Source organism: Budorcas taxicolor, chromosome 6, assembly GCF_023091745.1.
Source record: "Budorcas taxicolor isolate Tak-1 chromosome 6, Takin1.1, whole genome shotgun sequence".
Taxonomy (NCBI): domain Eukaryota; kingdom Metazoa; phylum Chordata; class Mammalia; order Artiodactyla; family Bovidae; genus Budorcas; species Budorcas taxicolor.
Genome location: NC_068915.1, coordinates 62,182,617 through 62,203,011, shown reverse-complemented (window position 1 = coordinate 62,203,011; position 20,395 = coordinate 62,182,617). Strand labels below are relative to the sequence as shown.

General features: G+C 39.1%; 1 protein-coding gene across 1 annotated transcript in view; it reads right to left on the bottom strand.

Annotated features, from left to right (window-relative positions):
* GRXCR1 (glutaredoxin and cysteine rich domain containing 1) overlaps window positions 1–20,395 on the bottom strand; it is a 136,361-nt gene that overhangs the window by 59,953 nt on the left and 56,013 nt on the right. Inside the window, exon 2 of the mRNA XM_052642330.1 lies at window positions 9,362–9,604. Within this exon, the coding sequence (XP_052498290.1) occupies window positions 9,362–9,604 (243 nt within the window). The remainder of the gene's footprint in view (window positions 1–9,361; window positions 9,605–20,395) is intronic.

Here is a 20,395-nt window from a genome sequence, read left to right as displayed (position 1 = left end):
AGAAATGAATGAAAATGAAAACACAACAACCCAAAACCTGTCGGACACTATAAAAGCAGTGCTAAGGGGAAAGTTTATAGCATTACAGTCATACCTCAAGAAACAAGAAAAAAGTCAAATAAATAACCTAACTCTACACCTAAAGCAACTAGCAAAGGAAGAAATGGAGAACCCCAGGGTTAGTAGAAGGAAAGAAATCTTAAAAATTAGGGCAGAAATAAATGCAAAAGAAACAAAAGAGACCATAGCAAAAATCAACAAAGCAAAAAGCTGGTTCTTTGAAAGGATAAATAAAATTGACAAACCATTAGCCAGACTCATCAAGAAACAAAGGGAGAAGAATAAAGTCAGTAAAATTAGAAATGAAAATGGAGAGATCACAACAGACAACACAGAAATACAAAGGATCATAAGAGACTACTATCAGCAATTATATGCCAATAAAATGGACAACGTGGAAGAAATGGACAAATTCTTAGAAAAGTACAACTTTCCAAAACTGAACCAGGAAGAAATAGAAATCTTAACAGACCCATCACAAGCACGGAAATTGAAACTGTAATCAGAAATCTTCAGGCAAACAAAAGCCCAGGTCCAGACGGCTTCACAGCTGAATTCTACCAAAAATTTAGAGAAGAGCTAACATCTATCCTACTCAAACTCTTCCAGAAAACTGCAGAGGAAGGTAAACTTCCAAACTCATTCTATGAGGCCACCATCACCCTAATACCAAAACCTGACAAAGATGCCACAAAAAAAGAAAACTACAGGCCAATATCACTGATGAACATAGATGCAAAAATCCTTAACAAAATTCTAGCAATCAGAATCCAACAACACATTAAAAAGATCATGGCAAAACCAATACAGTACTGTAAAGTAAAATAAAGTAAAATTAAAAATTAAAAATTAAATTAAAAAATAATAAAATAAATAAAATAAAAAGATCATACACCATGACCAAGTGGGCTTTATCCCAGGGATGCAAGGATTCTTCAATATCCGCAAATCAATCAATCTAATTCACCACATTAACAAATTGAAAAATAAAAGCCATATGATTATCTCAATAGATGCAGAGAAAGCCTTTGACAAAATTCAACATCTATTTATGATAAAAACTCTCCAGAAAGCAGGAATAGAAGGAACATACCTCAACATAATAAAAGCTATATATGACAAACCCACAGCAAACATTATTCTCAGTGGTGAAAATTGAAAGCATTTCCCCTAAAGTCAGAAACAAGACAAGGGTGACCACTTTCACTGCTACTATTCAACATAGTTCTGGAAGTTTGGGCCACAGCAATAAGAGCAGAAAAAGAAATAAAAGGGATCCAAATTGGAAAAGAAGAAGTAAAACTCTCACTGTTTCCAGAAGACATGATCCTCTACATAGAAAACCCTAAAGACTCCACCAGAAAATTACTAGAGCTAATCAATGAGTATAGTAAAATTTCAGGATATAAAATCAACACACAGAAATCCCTTGCATTCTTATACACTAATAATGAGAAAGTAGAACAAGAAATTAAGAAAACAATTCCATTCACCATTGCAATGAAAAGAATAAAATACTTAGGAATATATCTACCTAAAGAAATTAAAGACCTATATATAGAAAACCATAAAACACTGATGAAAGAAATCAAAGAGGACACTAATAGATGGAGAAATATACCATGTTCATGGATCAGAAGAATCAATATAGTGAAAATGAGTACACTACCCAAAGCAATCTACATATTCAATGCAATCCCTGTCAAGCTACCAGCGGTATTTTTCAGAGCTAGAACAAATAATTTCACAATTTGTATGGAAATACAAAAAACCTCGAATTGCCAAAGCAATCTTGAGAAAAAAGAATGGAACTGGAGGAATCAACCTGCCTGACTTCAGGCTCTACTACAAAGCCACAGTCATCAAGACAGTATGGTACTGGCACAAAGACAGAAATATAGATCAATAGAACAAAATAGAAAGCCCAGAGATAAATCCAAACACCTATGGACACCTTATCTTTGACAAAGGAGGCAAGAATATACAATAGAGTAAAGACAATCTCTTTAACAAGTGGTGCTGGGAAAACTGGTCAACCACTTGTGAAAGAATGAAACTAGATCACTTTCTAACACCGCACACAAAAATAAACTCAAAATGGATTAAAGATCTAAATGTAAGACCAGAAACTATAAAACTCCTAGAGGAGAACATAGGCAAAACACTCTCCAACATAAATCACAACAGGATCCTCTATGATCCACCCTTCAGAATACTGGAAACAAAAGCAAAAATAAACAAATGGGATCTAATTAAAATTAAAAGCTTCTGCACAACAAAGGAAAATATAAGCAAGGTGAAAAGACAGCCTTCTGAATGGGAGAAAATAATAGCAAATGAAGCAATTGGCAAACAACTAATCTCAAAAATATACAAGCAACTTATGCAGCTCAAGTCCAGAAAAATAAATGACCCAATCAAAAAATGGGCCAAAGAACTAAACAGACATTTCTCCAAAGAAGACATACAGATGGCTAACAAACACATGAAAAGATGCTCAACAGCACTCATTATCAGAGAAATGCAAATCAAGACCACAATGAGATACCATTTCACACCAGTCAGAATGGCTACGATCCAAGTCTACAAGCAATAAATGCTGGAGAGGGTGTGGAGAAAAGGGAACCATCTTACACTGTTGGTGGAAATGCAAACTAGTACAGCCACTGTGGAGAATAGTGTGGAGATTCCTTAAAAAACTGGAAATAGAACTGCCTTATGATCTAGCAATCCCACTGATTGGCATACACACCGAGGAAACCAGAATTGAAAGAGACACATGTACCCCAATGTTTATCGCAGCACTGTTTATAATAGCCAGGACATGGAAGCAACCTAGATGTCCATCAGCAGATGAATGGATAAGAAAGCTGCGGTACATATACACAATGGAGTATTACTCAGCCATTAAAAAGAATACATTTGAATCAATTCTAATGAGGTGGATGAAACTAGAGCTGATTATACAGAGTGAAGTAAGCCAGAAAGAAAAACACCAATACAGTATACTAACGCATATATATGGAATTTAGAAAGATGGTAATGATAACCCTGTATGTGAGACAGCAAAAGAGACACAGATGTATAGAACAGACTTTTGGACTCTGTGGGAGAGGGAGAGGGTGGGATGATTTGGGAGAATGGCATTGAAATATGTATACTATCATGTAAGAAATGAATCGCCAGTCTAGGTTTGATACAGGATACAGGATGCTTGGGGTTGGTGCACTGGGATGACCCAGAGGGATGATATTGGGAGGATTGTGGGAGGGGGGTTCAGGATTGGGAACTCATGTACACCCGTGGCAGATTCATGTAATGTATGACAAAACCAATACAGTATTGTAAAGTGTAAAAAAAAAAAATTTTTTTTTTAAATTTACAGTATCTGAGATTTCTAAAAATACACAGATGGGAGTAATCAAAGATTAGATATTATATAAGAAGAGACTAGGAATCCAGGAGACATAGCAATAGAAACTACCCAAAATGAAATTAAGTAAGCTATGGAACTACTTCAAGCAGCCTGATAGAGATGTAATTAAAGCCTCTTTAAAATAATAAAGAACGGAAAATAAAAATAACATTTGAAAAAAAAATAGCTGAAAATTTTTCACATTTGACAAAAACTAATAAAACAACTGATTCAAGAATATCCTTGAACCCTAAGCAAAAGAAAAATGAATAAAGTTACAGCAAGATATACCATAATTGAGGTTCTCAAATCTGGTGATAAACAGAGATGCTTAAAGGCAGTTGGGGTTGGCGGTGATGAAGAAGACATGTTACACACAAAGAAATAAAGATCAGGACGACAGCATATGTTTTATCAGAAGTAATGTGAGAAGACAGAGGTCCAACATCTCTAGACTACTGGAAAAAAAATCCAACCTATAATTCTATATATATCCAGCAAAAATATTTCTTAAAGATAAAAATGAAATAAAAACTTTTCAGACATTTAAATACTGAAAGAATTCATCCACAGCAGACCCACACTACAATAGCAGTGTATAAGAAGTCTTTCACATAAAAGAAAAGTGATGTCAGATGGATATGGTGCTCTATATCAAGGATTAAAGAGAATCAGACATTAAAATTCCGGGGGCTACAGTACTTTCAAACTCACTTGAATGAGGGCATCACTACCCTGATAATGAAACCAGACATAGTCATTAGAACAATAGAAAACTATGTTAAGAGAAAGACCCATGTTCAGCAGGGGACTGGGCTTGGAGGACGGGATTAACTACTAAATGACATGAAGAATATTTGGGGGCTTATGGAAATGCTGTATATTTTGGATGTGTTGGTAGATACATGGGTGTACACATTTGTTAAACTGTACAATTTAAATGTGTACAATTTATTAAATGTAAATTGTACCTCAATAAAGCTGGTTAAAATAAAACTAAATAAAAGCAGCATATCCAGCAGATATCATGGTTTGTCTCACTCAGTAACCTACCCCATCACTTTATAGACTGTCTTCCTGTGCTATAGAGAGAATATTGGGGTGTAGAGGCTAGAAACCTACAAGCACATTTCCCATTTTCTCTCGCTGCTTTCATGTGTGACTTGTTTATTGACCGCAAACAGATACAGATCACTCAAGACTTTACTTAGGAAGAGAATTTTGTAAAAAGAAGGGTAGAGAACAAATCATCTATTATGCTGATGAAGAGAATTTTGTAGAAAGAAGGGTGGAGAACAAATCATCTATTTTGCTGGTGAGGACCATGGCAAAGACAACAAGTTACTAGAGCTGGTCACTTCCAGATTGTGGCAAAGGCTTCCTTGGTGGCCCATTTCTGCAGAGAAGTGTTGGAAGTAGTCTCTAAACAAGCTTAGAGTCTATATTTCTAGTGTGTCTACTAGCAATGCTCAATAATAATTTCTTCATTCCTAAATTGAATAAAATAGTACTTTAAATAGATACAGAATTTCCAAGCAGTCACAACTCAATATCAGCTAATTTAAGAGACCCCTCTAGAACAACAGCCTCTCCATTCCTCTCTCTGTTAGAGAGGAGGCCCCTGTTGGATTCATTCTACATGTTTCATAGCTATGTTCCAATGTAGATTTTGTGGACTCTTACTGTAGAGGTTTATGGCTGGTCCATAATCAAGACATAATTTTTAACTCATTTCCAACTGGAATTTATAAGATTATTTATGTCCAAACTATTGGGACATAATCTTTTCACATCAAGATTTTCTGATGCCAAAAACAACAGGACACTTACTCCAAGGACTTTGCCAGCAAAGGTCCTTATGGTTAAAATTATGGTTTTTCCAGTGGTCGTGTATGAATGTGAGAGTTGGACCATAAAGAAGGCAGAGCACTGAAGAATTGAAGCTTTTGAAATGTGGCATTGGAAAAGTCCAAGAGAGTCCGTTGGACTGCAAGGAGATCAAACCAGTCAATCCTAAAGGAAATCAATCCTGAATGTTCATTGGAAGGACTGATGCTGAAGCTGAAGCTCCAGTACTATGGTCACCTGATGCGAAGAACTGACTCATTGGAAAAGACCCTGATGCTGGGAAAGATTGAAGGCAGGAGGAGAAGGGGAGAAGAGAGGACAAGATGGTTGGATGGCATCACCGACTCAATGGACATGAGTGTGAGCAAGCTCCGGAAGATGGTGAAGGACAGGGAACCTGATGTGCTGCAGTCCATGGGGTTGCAAAGAGTTGGACACGACTGAGAAACTGAAAGCAACAATAGCGACCCCAGGGAAGTTCCAAGCTGAATTTGCTTCTAACTCCACCAACTCCCCCTCTACTACTGAGCATTGCAGGGCCATGTAGATCTGCTTTCTAAAGTAATTTCTTTCCCTTGACTGTTGCATTATTTCCATCTTCAGGTTTTAGTTTGGCTGGGGAAGAGAGTCATCAGAAAAAAAAGAGCATCTCTGTCAACTCTTCCATTCTTGCCCTCGGATGGAGCCCTGATAGCTTCCCTTCAATGAAAACAACTGAGCTCCTTTGGCACCACCCACTGTGAGTCTGGCAGTAAAATAGGGGAGCTGTGAATTGTCCTTTTCCTCTCTCCTTCCATCTCATGTTCTCCCACGCTTTGTCTCCATTTTCCTCTGTGTCTACTTCATTCTCTGGCTCTGGCTGTTTCTCTCTCTCTCCATCCTTAAAGACAGTTGTATTTGTGCAGCTGATTCACACATCTTGATTTTTCTCATTTACCTAAATGTTAACTAAATCAAATGGTTCTATATAACTGTTTAAAACATCACAGATGTTAAGGAAACTACCAACATCAGTTTCTCTTCCTCTTCCAGAATTATGCTTCACCACATGCCAAAACCCAGCAGAGGGCATCCTTCCATTTCAGATGCACAAATAGGGAAAAGGTTCTACAAGCCCAACAATGTCCTCTATTTGCAATTGTGCATGGAATCTAAATAAAGTGGCTATTGCAGGAGGAGGGGAATTTGTTATGTAAGCTGTTTTAGACTGTTTATCTCCGTTTTGAATTATAAATCTAGAAGTAATTCCTCTTTTATCAGAAAAAGAAAGGGGGGGGAACCTCTCTTCAGACTTGGGGAATCAGCTTCAAATTTCAGAAGCAACAGGGTAGCATGTGTGTGATTCTTCTACCTCTAGATTATTTTGTGTGTAATAAAGTGATCACAGAGACAAAGTCATTGAGAAAGAACTCTGCATTCAATCTCCTTTGTCTGTCATGCTCTCCCTCTGTCCCTGAAACTGAAGGACAAACAACAGGAGAGGCACTTGGGCAGGTTAGACTGAGAAGTAGGAAGAAGATGAGCATGGTTAAAATGAGAACAGTGGGTGAAGCGAAGTCACTCAGTCGTGTCGACTCTGTGATCCCATGGACTGTAGCCTACCATGCTCCTCCATCCGTGGGATTCTCCAGGCAAGAATGCTGGAGTGGGTTGCCATTTCCTTCTCCAGGAGATCTTCCCAACCCAGGGATCAAACCCGAGTCTCCCGCATTGCAGGCAGATGCTTTACCATCTGAGCCACCAGTGGGTGGGCTAAGCTTATTACCCACTAAGTCATCTTAGTGATCACCCAGTAAGATCAACTGTGCAGTTTCACAGAACTTAAAACATCACATTGAAAAATATCTTACATTGTCAGAAGAATTTTTTCCCAGTTTAAAAAGCAAATTCTGACAACCTTTTACCAGTGATTTTCTTGCCAGTGTGGATATATGTTCTTCAGGTTTTTTCCCTTGTGGAAGAATGTCTTAAAGAAGGAAAGCTATGAAGAGACAATATAGCATCATTCCTACAGCCATTTAATGTATGTTTTTGAGAGCTTTGTGACAAACTCTCTTCTAGGTGCTAAGAATATAGCAGCAAACAGACCAACAACAATTACTTTCCTTGAGGTGATGTGCCAAAGTGCAAGGGTTTGGGGAATTGGACTGACCTAACATGGAGTCCTGGCCCTGCCGATTACCCAGCTATGTGACTTGGAGCAAAAGAATATTCTCTTTTTCAAAACAGGGATGAAAATTGCTACTATTTATTAAAAACATACTTTGTTCCAACCATATGAACTGATTAATATTTCATATCATTATATAATTGATACATTAATTATATAATAATGGGGCTTCCCAGGTGGCCCTAGTGATTAAAAAAAAAAAAAAACACCTCTTGCCAATGCAGAGGACGCAAGAGACATGTTTTGATTTCAGGGTCAGGAAGATCCTCTGGAGTAGGAAATGGCAACCCACTCCAATATTCTTGTCTGGAAAATTCCATGGACAGAAAAACCTGGCACCTACAGTCCATGGGGCCTCAGAGAGGTAGACACGGCTAAGCAACTGAGCACACACACGCATGTGTAATAATAAAATAATATAATACGTACATATATAATAAAACCCTCACCATTAGCCTAAGAAAAGTTCTACTATTATTCTCATACAAAAGAGGAAACCAGGTAACAGAGTGATTTACGCATTTCCCAGCATTAGAAGTATCAGAGCATGTTGAAACAATGCTGCCTGACTCCAAGGCTATCTTGCCTTTTAAGCAGTGTTCCAGAGAGTTCATTTCTAAAGTTAGACTGATGGTTAGATGAGATAACACATGTAAGCTGAGAGTATACTATAGTGCTTTTTAAAATCTATATATTTATCTGTCATTATTATCTGTACCATTGCCATGGGTATCTGGGACCTCAGGCTCAACACTTCAATCAAAATTCTTCTCGTTCAGAATCAATCTGTGTCCAGCTCTGGTTGAAAGTAAGACTGCATGATGTCATAGCTAGTGACTCATGGCTTTTCTGCATTAATCTTTCCATAAGATGGCAGACTGCCTCTAGCAGCCACGGCTCTAGACAGGACATCAGATACAAGCTCCCTGTAACAAACAGGAGCATTTCCTGCTAAGAAAAATCTCTGGCTTTTTCTTTCTCTGAAACCTGAAGGTTAAGACCAGATTTGAAAAATTAATATGTACTGACTTCTCAGTACACTCAAGGCACCAGAAATATCAAGAAAAATACAGAATGCCATGTAAATTAATTATTGCAATTCACTTTTTTCTTCTCTGATCAGTGACCTTGTCAGCCCTACATCCCCAGCCACTGGCGTCTCTCAGCTCTTTGCTCTCCCTCTCTCCAAAGTGTCCCCTCCAGAGCCCCCTTCTTGGGCTTCTTACCGATGACACACATTCATAGATGGATGGGGGCTATTATGCTAATGGTGTTATTCAGAGAGCAGTGAAGGAGTCATGTTTTTTGCTGCTCTGGGAATTCGCTCTGCTCACTGTAAGCCTGCATTTGTGTCTCACACTCCTGCATTCCTCAAATCAAGAATCATTTTAAACAACAAGAAGATAAAATTCTGGCTACAGGCCCTATTTCTTATTGATTTCATTTCATGACTGTCATCTCAGTTTCATTAAGTAGGAAATTGAGTGTTTGATAATGTAGTATAGGAGAATTCACAAATGCATATCTCATATATTCTGTTTTTCTTGCCTGCACTTAAAAAAAAGTTTTTGTCCCATATGTCAAGCTTCTCAATTCAAAACTCAAGTTAACTAACAATTTTTAAAATGTATTTCTATTCAAAAAGACAATTCCATGCTGATTTTGTCTCACTACGACTCTGTAGGGATGAACACTGTAGTGATACATCATTTGGGTTAGAAATAAGTGCTTCAAAACTGCTGGATTGAACTCTGAAAATCAGTAAGTATGCTGGTAGCTATGATGCAAGTTGCTTTGTCATAGGTTTACAGATTTCTATCAACACTGGTTGGGTTCAATAAAAAAGATTTTCCTTAGCAGACACTTACCCCTAGATAATGGCCATCAATGAACACGACAGGGAGGGAAGGAGCTTCAGAAACCCGCCGGCATCGTTCATCTAACTCTTTTCCATAGTCGCCATTCAGAGCAATGTTTTTCTCTTCAAATTTGACTCGATGGTTCTGGAAGATCTTTCTAACCAGTTCACACCTTTCAAAGGTTGTCCGTACCACACGAAGGCAAGTGGTATAAATCACTACCCGGTCAAATTCCAGCTCAGTTGATGGTTGCTGAAGGAAAACATTCTAGTGTAAATATTTTGCATTTGCTCTCTTCTCATTATTTTAAGACAATTAACATTTCAGCCAATGACTTAGGTGTTAAATGTGTACAATACAAGTTGAGTAAGTACCATATTTGTCAATTCTAAGACATGTCTTTATATTTTAGAACATTTGTAATTGCAATAAAAGTGACAACATAATTTAGATGACATAATTTAATTGACAGTATTTTTTTCCCTTCTTAGTAGCATATCAGATAATGGTGCACCTTAAAATTGATGATGTCTCACATGGCACACCATGTGAGGAAATAAGGAATGGTAAAATTACTTTTCTCATCTTTTGTAGACATCATTCAATTATGATAGTGGCCTCTTGTACCCAAAGTAAAGCATGGGACAGAATAGTCAACATTAAAATTTAACCATTTGAAAAGTCTTCTCCTTATCAACTTACCAAATTTTAAGGTTTTTGAGCCACAATTTCTTGAGAGTAGAGGACCTATATCATAGGGCTGCTCTGAGGTTTAAGTGTGCGAGTGTGAGTTCTGCTGAGTGACAGGCTTCCTTGGGCAGTGAGAAGTCACCACCACTAGGAACAAAAGGTTGAGTGGCTCAAAAAGAGTGTATAGAAACCAAGACCAAGGTGGGCGGCAGGTAAAAGCCAGACATGGAAAGGAATAAAGGAAATAGTACACTGCAACAGAGGCAAGCAACTCTCAAAACCAAGGTGAAGACTCCTAAGAAGAGAATCCTTTTTTGTCTGCATTTCCTGCTACATCAGGAATCAGTGACTACAATCCTGGGAAACCCTGCTGACACTGCGAGCACCATATCAGCTAGGTGATCCCGACGTCACCAGGACAACGTCATCCTCTTCCTCTTTATCATAGTCTTACTTGAAGGAGGCTGAACAGAACCCAACTACACATCGTGAGTTCAAGGGATACATGAGTCTTCACGGGGCTACAGTTGTTGAAAGACAACCATGCAACTTGTAAACTCCTGTGAAATCAAAACTTTGATTGGAAACCATTCCAAGGAGCTAAATAGTAGAACCAGAAGGTAGGATACGAAGCTCCACCATTTTGTAGTCAAAGAAAGTGAACCACTCAGCCAGATACAATCACACAGGTAGTCCTAGAAAGGTATGAAGTGATGAAGATGGCACTGCAATGGCAACTTCACTGAGAAAGAGGACATTTTGTTTTTCCTGATGGTGAAATGTACTAAAGACATAAGAATCATTTCTTCCCCCAACAGGATTTAGAGGCTGAGCTGAAAACCAGAGCTCTGGAGGGGCAAAGCTTGTGTCATGAATACTGGAGCGGGCCAGGAGTAAAAGAGGCAGGTACTAATGAGGGGCAGGGAGAGCGTCATCTGAAAAGGGAAAACAGAACTCAGCTTCAAGCAATTCCAGGATTTCAGTCATGCCACTTAGTGTTGTCAAATAAGATTATTGTAAATATAAACTTGAAACCTGGATTTTTATAAGGAATTTTCTGCTTTCTAAATAGTGGCACCTCATTACAAAATATATTGAGACGCTTGGACCAATATCACTGAAGGCTGAATTTGGCTTATAGACTGGAAATTTATTAACGCTGGAAGGGAGAGAGTCCTGGGGAGTTATATCATATATTCCTGGACAATGTCTCTGGCTATCTGTGTCTCTGAGAAGTTACTGAGCCATTTAGCTTAGTTTCTTCATCTGTAGAATGTAGAATGTGATAATAGCAGTAGATACCAAACAGATTTGATGAGTAGATTAAGTAAGAGAGAATAAGAAAACAACTAGTGCAGGGCTTAAAATAAAGTACTGTGTTAAGTTATAACTGCAAAAATGTTACACTCCACATTGTGGAACTTTTAAGAATAAAACCACAAGCAAAAATAAATCAGTGGAAAACATTAGTGAAATTAATAATACAAAAAAGAGGACTATTAGATTAAGAAGCATTGATCTTCAAAGAGGGTAACCAAATGCCCAAGAGCCTCTGGTTTCTCTTCATACATTTATGGACATGCTAGGAATCACTGAACTCACTGTAAATGTTGCAGCTTTTGGAAGAGCACTAAGATTCTCTTCTTCCTAATGATTTTATCTGGGTAATTATGCATTGTTCCTCTGGCTGCAAAGACTTATAACTGCATTTGTTTCTATCAAAATGCTTCACTTTTTTCAATAGTATACTTATTGTTTTAAATATTTGATAAGAAATACAGTTCCCCTATGTGAAGAAGTGGGAAAGTTTAAGATTGGACCATTCTGCTACTACAACTGAATCACATAGGATTCTCTCTGCTAGGAAACAAATGCTTGGTACCACTTTCCTGTGTGTCTCTAAGAAATATACATTTAAAAAACAGTAACAGCATGAATCCTTACTGGATGGCCATGTTAAATGCTGTCTAATGCAAAGGGTAACAAAAATATTCCTATACAGCTATTGTTGAGGATTAGCTTTGTTGCCTGAAATCAATGAATCTACAATAGTATTTGATATTAGAATAAATTAAGGAGCTTTTAAAAATCCCTAAAGCCCAGTCCAAGCACATGCCTGTTAAATCAGAATCACAGGGTGGGACTTCAAAACTGAAATTTTGTTTTTTTTTTTTAATTCCTATGGGTAGACCCGGGTTCAGTCCCTGGATTGGGAAGATCCCTTGGAGAAGGAAATGGCAATCCACTCCAGTACTATTGACTGGAAAATCCCATGGACAGAGGGGCCTGGTAGGCTACAGTCCATGGGGTCGCAAAGAGTCGGACACAACCGAGCGACTTCACTTCACTTCATGGCAATTTCTGGCTTCCCCAGCAGTAAAGAATCCACCGCAATGCAGAAGACACAGGAGACATAGGTTTGATCCCTGACTCAGGAAGATCTCCTGGAGAAGAGAATGGCAACCCATTCCAGTATTCCTGCCAGGAGAATCCCATGGACAGAGGAGCTTGGAGGGCTTTAGTCCATAGGGTCGCAAAGAGTCAGACACGAAGCCACTGAGCACACAGCACATGGAAATTTCAGTGTGCAACCAAGTTCTAGAACTAGTTAGACACCAGTTGGAAATGCAGAATCATGAGCTGCAGCCCAGATCTACTGAATCAGATCTGCTCTTTAACAAGTTTTCTGGGAAATCTGGGTTCACATTCTATTTTGAGGAACCCTGGTAAGTCACATAGACAGTTTGACTTGACAGAAAACCTAGGTTTATGCCCCTTTAAAATAACTGCTAGTCATTTACACAGTCATTAGAATAAGTTGCCAAATATATGCTAGGCACTAGATATATAATGGTGAGCAAACAATATAATTTCCTAACGAGCTCATAGTTTAAAGTAATAAACAAAAATGTTACATAAATAAATATAGAATTATAAGCTGGTAAGTGCTGCAAAGGAAATGCACAAGTTGTTAGAAGAGGCTATGGCAGAAGGGTCTTTTTTGTTTAGAGGTTAAGAAAGCATTTTCTGGTATTTATTTGAGCTCCAATTAAAAGGAAAAGAAGAAATTACAGAAATTAACTAGGTAACGTGCATGGGGGAAAATATCATAGACAAGTGTAAAGAGGTTGACATGGAGGAAGATGGCATGTTTGAGATTCTGAAAGTCTTATGTGAAACACAAAGAAGGAGAATTATAATAATACTGAATGAGTCTGGACATGTATATAGGATCAATATCATGTATATACAGACAGTTTAAAGATCTATGGCCTTTAACTTAAAAGCAATGAGAAATCCCTGGAGGTTTTTAAGGAATATGGGAGGGGTTTACATATTTTAAAAATAAGTGAAGCAGATATTTGCACAAACCTAGCAAGTGCCATTTTTGCTGTAATTGTTTAGTCGTTAAGTCTTGTCTGTCTCTTTGGAATCCCATGGACTATAGCCCACCAGGCTCCTCCGTGGGATTTCCCAGACAAGAATACTGGAGCGGGTTGCCATTTCCTTCTTCAGGGATCTTTCCAACCCAAGGATCAAACTCATGTCTCCTGAATTGGCTGGCAGATTCTTTACTGCTGAGCTACCTGGGAGGCTCAACAACAGTGTCATTATTAGTACAGTCTAAAGGAATGATGCTCTCAGGGTTGTGTAATCCACACTGTGAACCATCATTTCCATTCTCCTTCCCAACTCCCTTGGTCTGGGAACTCAGACGGAATCTGGGATAAATTCAAGGTAGGAAATAAAGTTATCTTGTGTAAGTAATTAAGTAAATAAAAATGATCTTATTAAACAGTTTTTTATATGATTTGAAAGTAGATCTTTCTATAAGTAGAAGCAGGTTGAATGATTTCTCAAGGTTGTTTCCAGTTTTATGATATGAATTTTAAACGATATTGTCTTGGGGGAAAATAATCCTCTTCTACACTTGCTTCATTTTCTTTCCCTCAACAGATTTGTCAAAGCATCTGGCCAGAAATCTAAAAATAGCCTCTCAGTGGTTAGCTGTCCCTCTTCTCCCTTCCTCAGTGTTACCATGGGAATAGTGTAATGAAGGATGGAGGCGTCTGAGAAAGCTCTAAGAAGCCCTTGGCATCTGCAGTCTGCTTGTTCTGAGAGAGTCGATCTAGGTGATAATAAAGGCAAGCCATTGCCTCCTTTCCATTGATTAAAAAAAGATGAATCTTCAGGGTGCCCCAAAGCCTCACAACAACCCACAGCAAAGATAGATGTGTTGTCAAGGGAGAGAACTCGCTGTGAATGAGACTAAAGGGTGTCTACATAGCCTTGAACATATATCTTCAAGCTGCACCTTGCCTGGCAATCACCACTGTCAGACAGTAAGTATTGTAGTCATCGAGGCATCTGGGAACACATCTAGAGCCCCACATCCACTGTAACTCCCACTGCCTCAGGCCAAGAATTGTCCCCACTGCTCCCTGATAGAGGGTCAGCTTGGTGTAAACTCACCTCCACAGGCTTGGGCAGATCTGGTGGATTATTTCCACTCGACCCTTTGCCTGTCCAGGTGGCCCTGGTTTGACAAGATCTGAAATTGAGGTCCCTAGACAATTCCAGGAATTCAATTCTTAAATAAAACTAAAAAATATAATAAAGACTGACATTTTAAAATGCTGGTGGCAGTGTGTGCATGCGTGCATGCTCAGTTTTGTCCAATTCTTTGCTATCCCATGGACTGTAACCCTCCAGGCTCCACTGTCCATGGGGATTCTCCAGGCAAGAACACTGGAGGGGTTGCCATGCCCTCCTTCAGGAGAACTTCCTGACTCAGGGATCTAACCCACGTCTCCTGCTATGGCAGACACAATGCTAATAACTTTACATTTACTTAATCTTCCCAATAATTACATGATGTTAGTATATTTATTTATAGATCTAGAAACCTAGGTTCAGAGAGAACAAGTGTCCTCAACAGGATGATGGAGTTAAAATTACAGCAAAATTAGAAAATTGGAGCCCAGATGTATACACTTCAAAGTCCATGTGTTTCCACCCAGCCAAGCAGAACCCCAGAACAACGCTGTTGCTTTGTTACCCCTGCTGCAGGATTAAGTTATTGCCAAAACAGACCACTGTAGAACTAATTCAAGGCCCGTGAGATAACACTGATGATTTAAAGAGGTTTGTCTCTTTACCAAGTTATGCTCCCACATTTAATAGCAACATCCCAGGAGGGGCAATTTTAACTTTTTTTAATTTCAGTCTAAAAAGATTCCTTTGACATGGACAAGGTGCAGAGACCTTTTCTCTGTCTGAAGGCAAAGAGGTGAAGTGATTAGCTCAGAGCCATGCAGCATGTCAGAAGGCTAGCTGGGACTGGACCCAGATTTCCTGATTATTAGGCATCGGGCCAACCCGCTGGCTCCAGGAATCAATTTTATATACAAGACACTTGCCTTTGGAAGCAGGGATGTGGGCCTTACTTAGTAAAGGGCAGGAATTCTCTCTCGCTCTCTCCCTCCTTGTGCCACTCTGTAAACCCCTGTGGCTGTATGCGTATTCTGAGATGCTTCTTAATAATTAATTTAAATAAATAAATAAGTTCCTGCCTGCCTTGTTTCAAAGTGCCTTTTGAATTATTTCACTTAACTACTGTGATGTGAAAACCTACTTTATCCACACTGTCCTACTCTCTTATCTTAGTTTCTGAATCTGACCCCACTCTGACCATACTCCCTACTTAGTTCTGAGGGTAAATGGTGATTTTCTATGCTATACCCCCGCCCACACTTTGACCACAAACACCATGAGTACCTTCTCATGTTCCTTTGTAACATACAGGTTAATAACTACTATTTGCTGCATGACTCCAGTGTGTGTATACACACACACACACACACACAGTTCCAGGGCTGCACAGGGGAACTTTACATGTGTAATGTTCATTTATGATAAGAGATAAGGATTATTATCCAAATTTTATAGTCAAAGAAACTGAAACTTGAAGGTAAATTTAAGGTCAAGGCTATGGTTTTTCCAGTGGTCATGTATGGATGTGAGAATTGGACTGTGAAGAAAGCTGAGCGCTGAAGAATTGATGCTTTTGAACTGCAGTGTTGGAGAAGACTCCTGAGAGTCCCTTGGACTGCAAGGAGATCCAACCTGTCCATCCTGAAGGAGATCCGCCCTGGGTGTTCTTTGGAAGGAATGATGCTGAAGCTGAAACTCCAGTACTTTGGCCACCTCATGCAAAGAGTTGACTCATTGGAAAAGACTCTGATGGTGGGAGGGATTGGGGGCACGAGGAGAAGGGGACGACAGAGGATGAGGTGGCTGAATGGCATCACCGACTCGATGGACGTGAATCTGAGTAAACTCCGGGAGTTGGTGATGGACAGGGAGGCCTGGCGTGCTGCGATTCATGGGGTCACGAAGAGTCGGCCATGACTGAGTGACTGAACTGAACTGAACATGCCTCAGAGGAAAATGGAGCAGAACCAGAATTTTAACCTGAGTCTTCCTCCTAAATTTTTGCTTACAGCCTTAGGAAGATACTCCACAACCATCTTAAATACAACCAACAAATGGTCACACCATTCCAGAACTGAGTAGTGAATAGTACCATGGAGAGACTATCGGAGGGACTATCGGAGGAACCATCCTAGAAATTCCCATTGCTCCTCCCTCCACTTCATTCCAGTGTCTCTGGGTACATATCACCTCCTCAGACATACCTCCCTCATCATCCCATGTAAAATAGACCCTCCATCCTCTAATGCAATTCTTTCTTTTAGAATACTTAGTGCTGCTGGACATTATGGTGTATGTTTATTGGCTTATCATCTCAACAAATAGAACATAACCTAAATAAAACAAGGGCTTCCGTGGTGGCTCAGTGGTAAGAATCTGCCTGCCAATGTAGGAGAAATGGGTTTGATCCCTGATCTGGGAAGATCCTCTGGAGAAGGAAATGGTAACCCACTTCAGTATTCTTGCTTAGAGAACCCCATGGACAGAGGAGTCTGGCATGGACAGAGAGGTCACAAAGAGTTGGATATGACTCAGGGACTGAACACACACACACACAAATAAAGCAGAAATTCATTTTGTACACAAGAACCTAGAATATGACCTGGTACATAGATGCTCAGGAAATACCTCCTGACCTCTTCTGCATACACTGAACTAAGACTTGATTTGAATCTATCTCTTAGTAACAGAATAACCTTGTACCAGTTAATCTCTTTAAGTCTCAGTTTTTTTATTTGTAAAATAGACATCAGTGCTTACTTCATGGAAAATTGTGAAGATTAAATGATTAAATGAATAAAAAAATCCTTAACATGAATCCTGATGCATAATAAATAATAAATGTTATTTCTTTATTATTAATATCATTATTACAAAATGTTTTGGACACACAACAGAAATAGTACTATCACCACAATTATTATCATCAACAAGTCCAAATTCACACAAGTCATCAACCACCTAAGTTTGAATGGCAAAGTTTAACTTCGTAGTTACATGATGATCAAAAAATAAATATCTTTAATGCATTAAATTACTACTTAAATTTGCTTGGATGTGCCATCAATTCTAAGAGTAGAAAACAATAGAGAATAATGTAAGATGTCATAAAAATCCCTCCTTTTCTAAGTTCAGCTGCCCTCATGGTGGCATGAAAGAAACACATGAGCATAATCTCTTCACACAAAGATTTCGGTACAGTGTATTCTGTTTTCACAATGCTCCAAGATCACAGAAATAAATGGATTTTATTTTATTTCAGTCATTATATTTCATTTCCCTTCATGCTTTAGAAGTTATCTATTTGTCCAAATCAATTACTGAGTTGGCCTGACATTAATTGAAAAGTCAATGAACCTAATGAATCCTCCAGACCAAAGAAATAAATTTTTCCAGAAAGTTAAACTGGAACAATACTGATTTTCCAGCACATCAGAGTTAATGGAAATGAAGGTGCCCCCTCCCACCCCTTGACCTTGGAGAGGGGGTCACAGTTCTGCCAATTAAGCATTAATCTAACACGGAGATTTCACTTGAAAATTTAGATTTTTGTCTTCTCCTGAAACAGCAGAAAACTCGACAACACTGGTTTTGCTGCCTTCCTCTGCAAAAGCAGCTTGACAGCAACTCTTCACTTTAGATGACACATGGCTCTTGTTGTCACATTTAATACCATTTCCTTTATATCTAGACAATGTCTCTCATTAACATGGCCTGCATCACCCTTTTAGGTCTTTGTTTGTGATATTATATTTAGTCCATGGCTTCTCTTGTGGCTCAGCTGGTAAAGAATCTGCCTGCAATGCGGGAGACCTGGGTTCTACCCCTGGATTGGGAGGATCCCCTAGAGAAGGGCAAGGCTACCCACTCCAGTATTCTGGCCTGGAGAATTCCATGGACTCTATAGTCCATGGGGTTGCAAAGAGTTGGACACAACTGAGTGACTTTCACTTTTGGAGAAGTAAATGGCAACCCACTCCAATATTCTTGCCTAGAGAATTCCATGGACAGAGGAGACTGGTGGGCTATAATCCATGTGGTTGCAAAGAGTCAGACACGACTGAAAATGGCTTAGCACGACCATCTAGTCCATATGCACACTTTACATGGGAAGAAATTGAGACTCACACTTTAATTATTTAAATCAAAGTTTTTTTTTTTAGGAAGCAACATGTTGCAGGGGAAAGAAAATCCATCTGGAGCCATTGCTTTGGCACTTGGTACCTGCACAAACTTGGGAAATCAGTTTACTTTCCTGGGATTACTTTTTCTCTTCTCTCATATAGGTACAGCTATAATCTAGCCCATGAGGGAGTTGTAGGGTCATAGGTAAAAGACACCTGAAAGAAAGAGAAAGTGAAAATTGCTCAGTCATTCTGACTGTAACCCCATGGACTATAAAGTCCATGGAATTCTCCAGGCCAGAATACTGGAGTGGGTAGCCTTTCCCTTTTCCAAGGTATCTTGCCAACCCAAGGATCGAACCCAGGTCTCCCACATTGCAGGAGGATTCTTCACCAGTTGAGCCACAAGGGAAGCCCAAGAATACCGGAGTGGGTAGCCTAGCCCTTCTCCAGCAAATCTTCCCAACCCAGGAATCAAACTGGGGTCTCCTGCATTTCAGGTGGATTCTTTACCAACTGAGCTATCAGGGAAGCCCAAAGACACCTGAAGACACTGTAAATTATAAAACTTTACAGATACACCAACCATCATTATCCCCCAAAGTCACACAGCTTGGAGAAGAGGAACTAGGATCTCATGTTAGCCACCTTTTTATCAAAACAAAGCATCTCTCTTCTGACATGAATATTTGGTTTCTATAGAAATTGTCGCAAACACAATTTATTGGCATTTGCAATTCTGCTCATTTCTTCAGGTAACACAATATTGATGTGAATGCCAAAAATCATCATTTCAGGAGCATCCCATCCCAAAATGATGCACTTACCCATAGTGAAAAACCAGGCAGCAAATGAATCAGAAACATCTTACAAATGGAGATACTGAAAAACTACATTGTCCCTCTCATCCTATGAAAGATTCAAGTGGCAAAACCAGAAGAAACTGAACTAGAGTGTTTAACAATAGCATCAGAAATAATAAGTGCTTGGTCCTGCCTTGACCATTTTCATAGTGCCTTTCATCTTTTTATTTTATAAAAGCTCTGGTGCTTTCCTAAAGGGAAAGGTGCCCTTTCTATTCCATTCTCCCAAAGACATACACATTATGAATACAAAATCAAACAATAAATGATTAAAATATTTCTGGATTTTCTACATCAAAGAAACTGCCTGAATAATCAGCTAAATGTAGTCAGTCCTCTTTAGTGGGTTGGGATATGATAAGAGTCTACTCTAGAGATTGAAATACTTGCATCGCATCTCAGCTTGATGCTTTCATAAATGCCATTGTTATGAAGAGGTGACCTCAGTCTTTGTAGAAGTCCCAGAATCAACTGAGAGTCTATTTCAAAGCCAGTGAAAACTCAGAGGTTGAGAAAACTGGAACCAGCCTCAGGCAAATTCCTCATCCCTGCCTCTTCTTTAGGCTTCCAGGTTTAACTCTTACATCACTCTGACTCATGAATCTCATGGTCCAACCTCACCTAAATATGCTCTTTTCCAGATTCTAAAAATTGTATTTAGGGAAAGAAACTGCTGGAGAGCATTGATAGGGAAGCTTGGAAGTTGGCACAGGAAGCTTATACATGTATCTTATGAGCACTGAGTCCTTTAATTCTATAAGGAAAATAGGTGCTATCATTATCTTAGCTTTGCAGATGAGGAAACAAAGTAGGTGACAAGCCTAAACTCAGACAAGTAGCAAGAGATAGAGCCAGTATTTGATCTAAGTAAT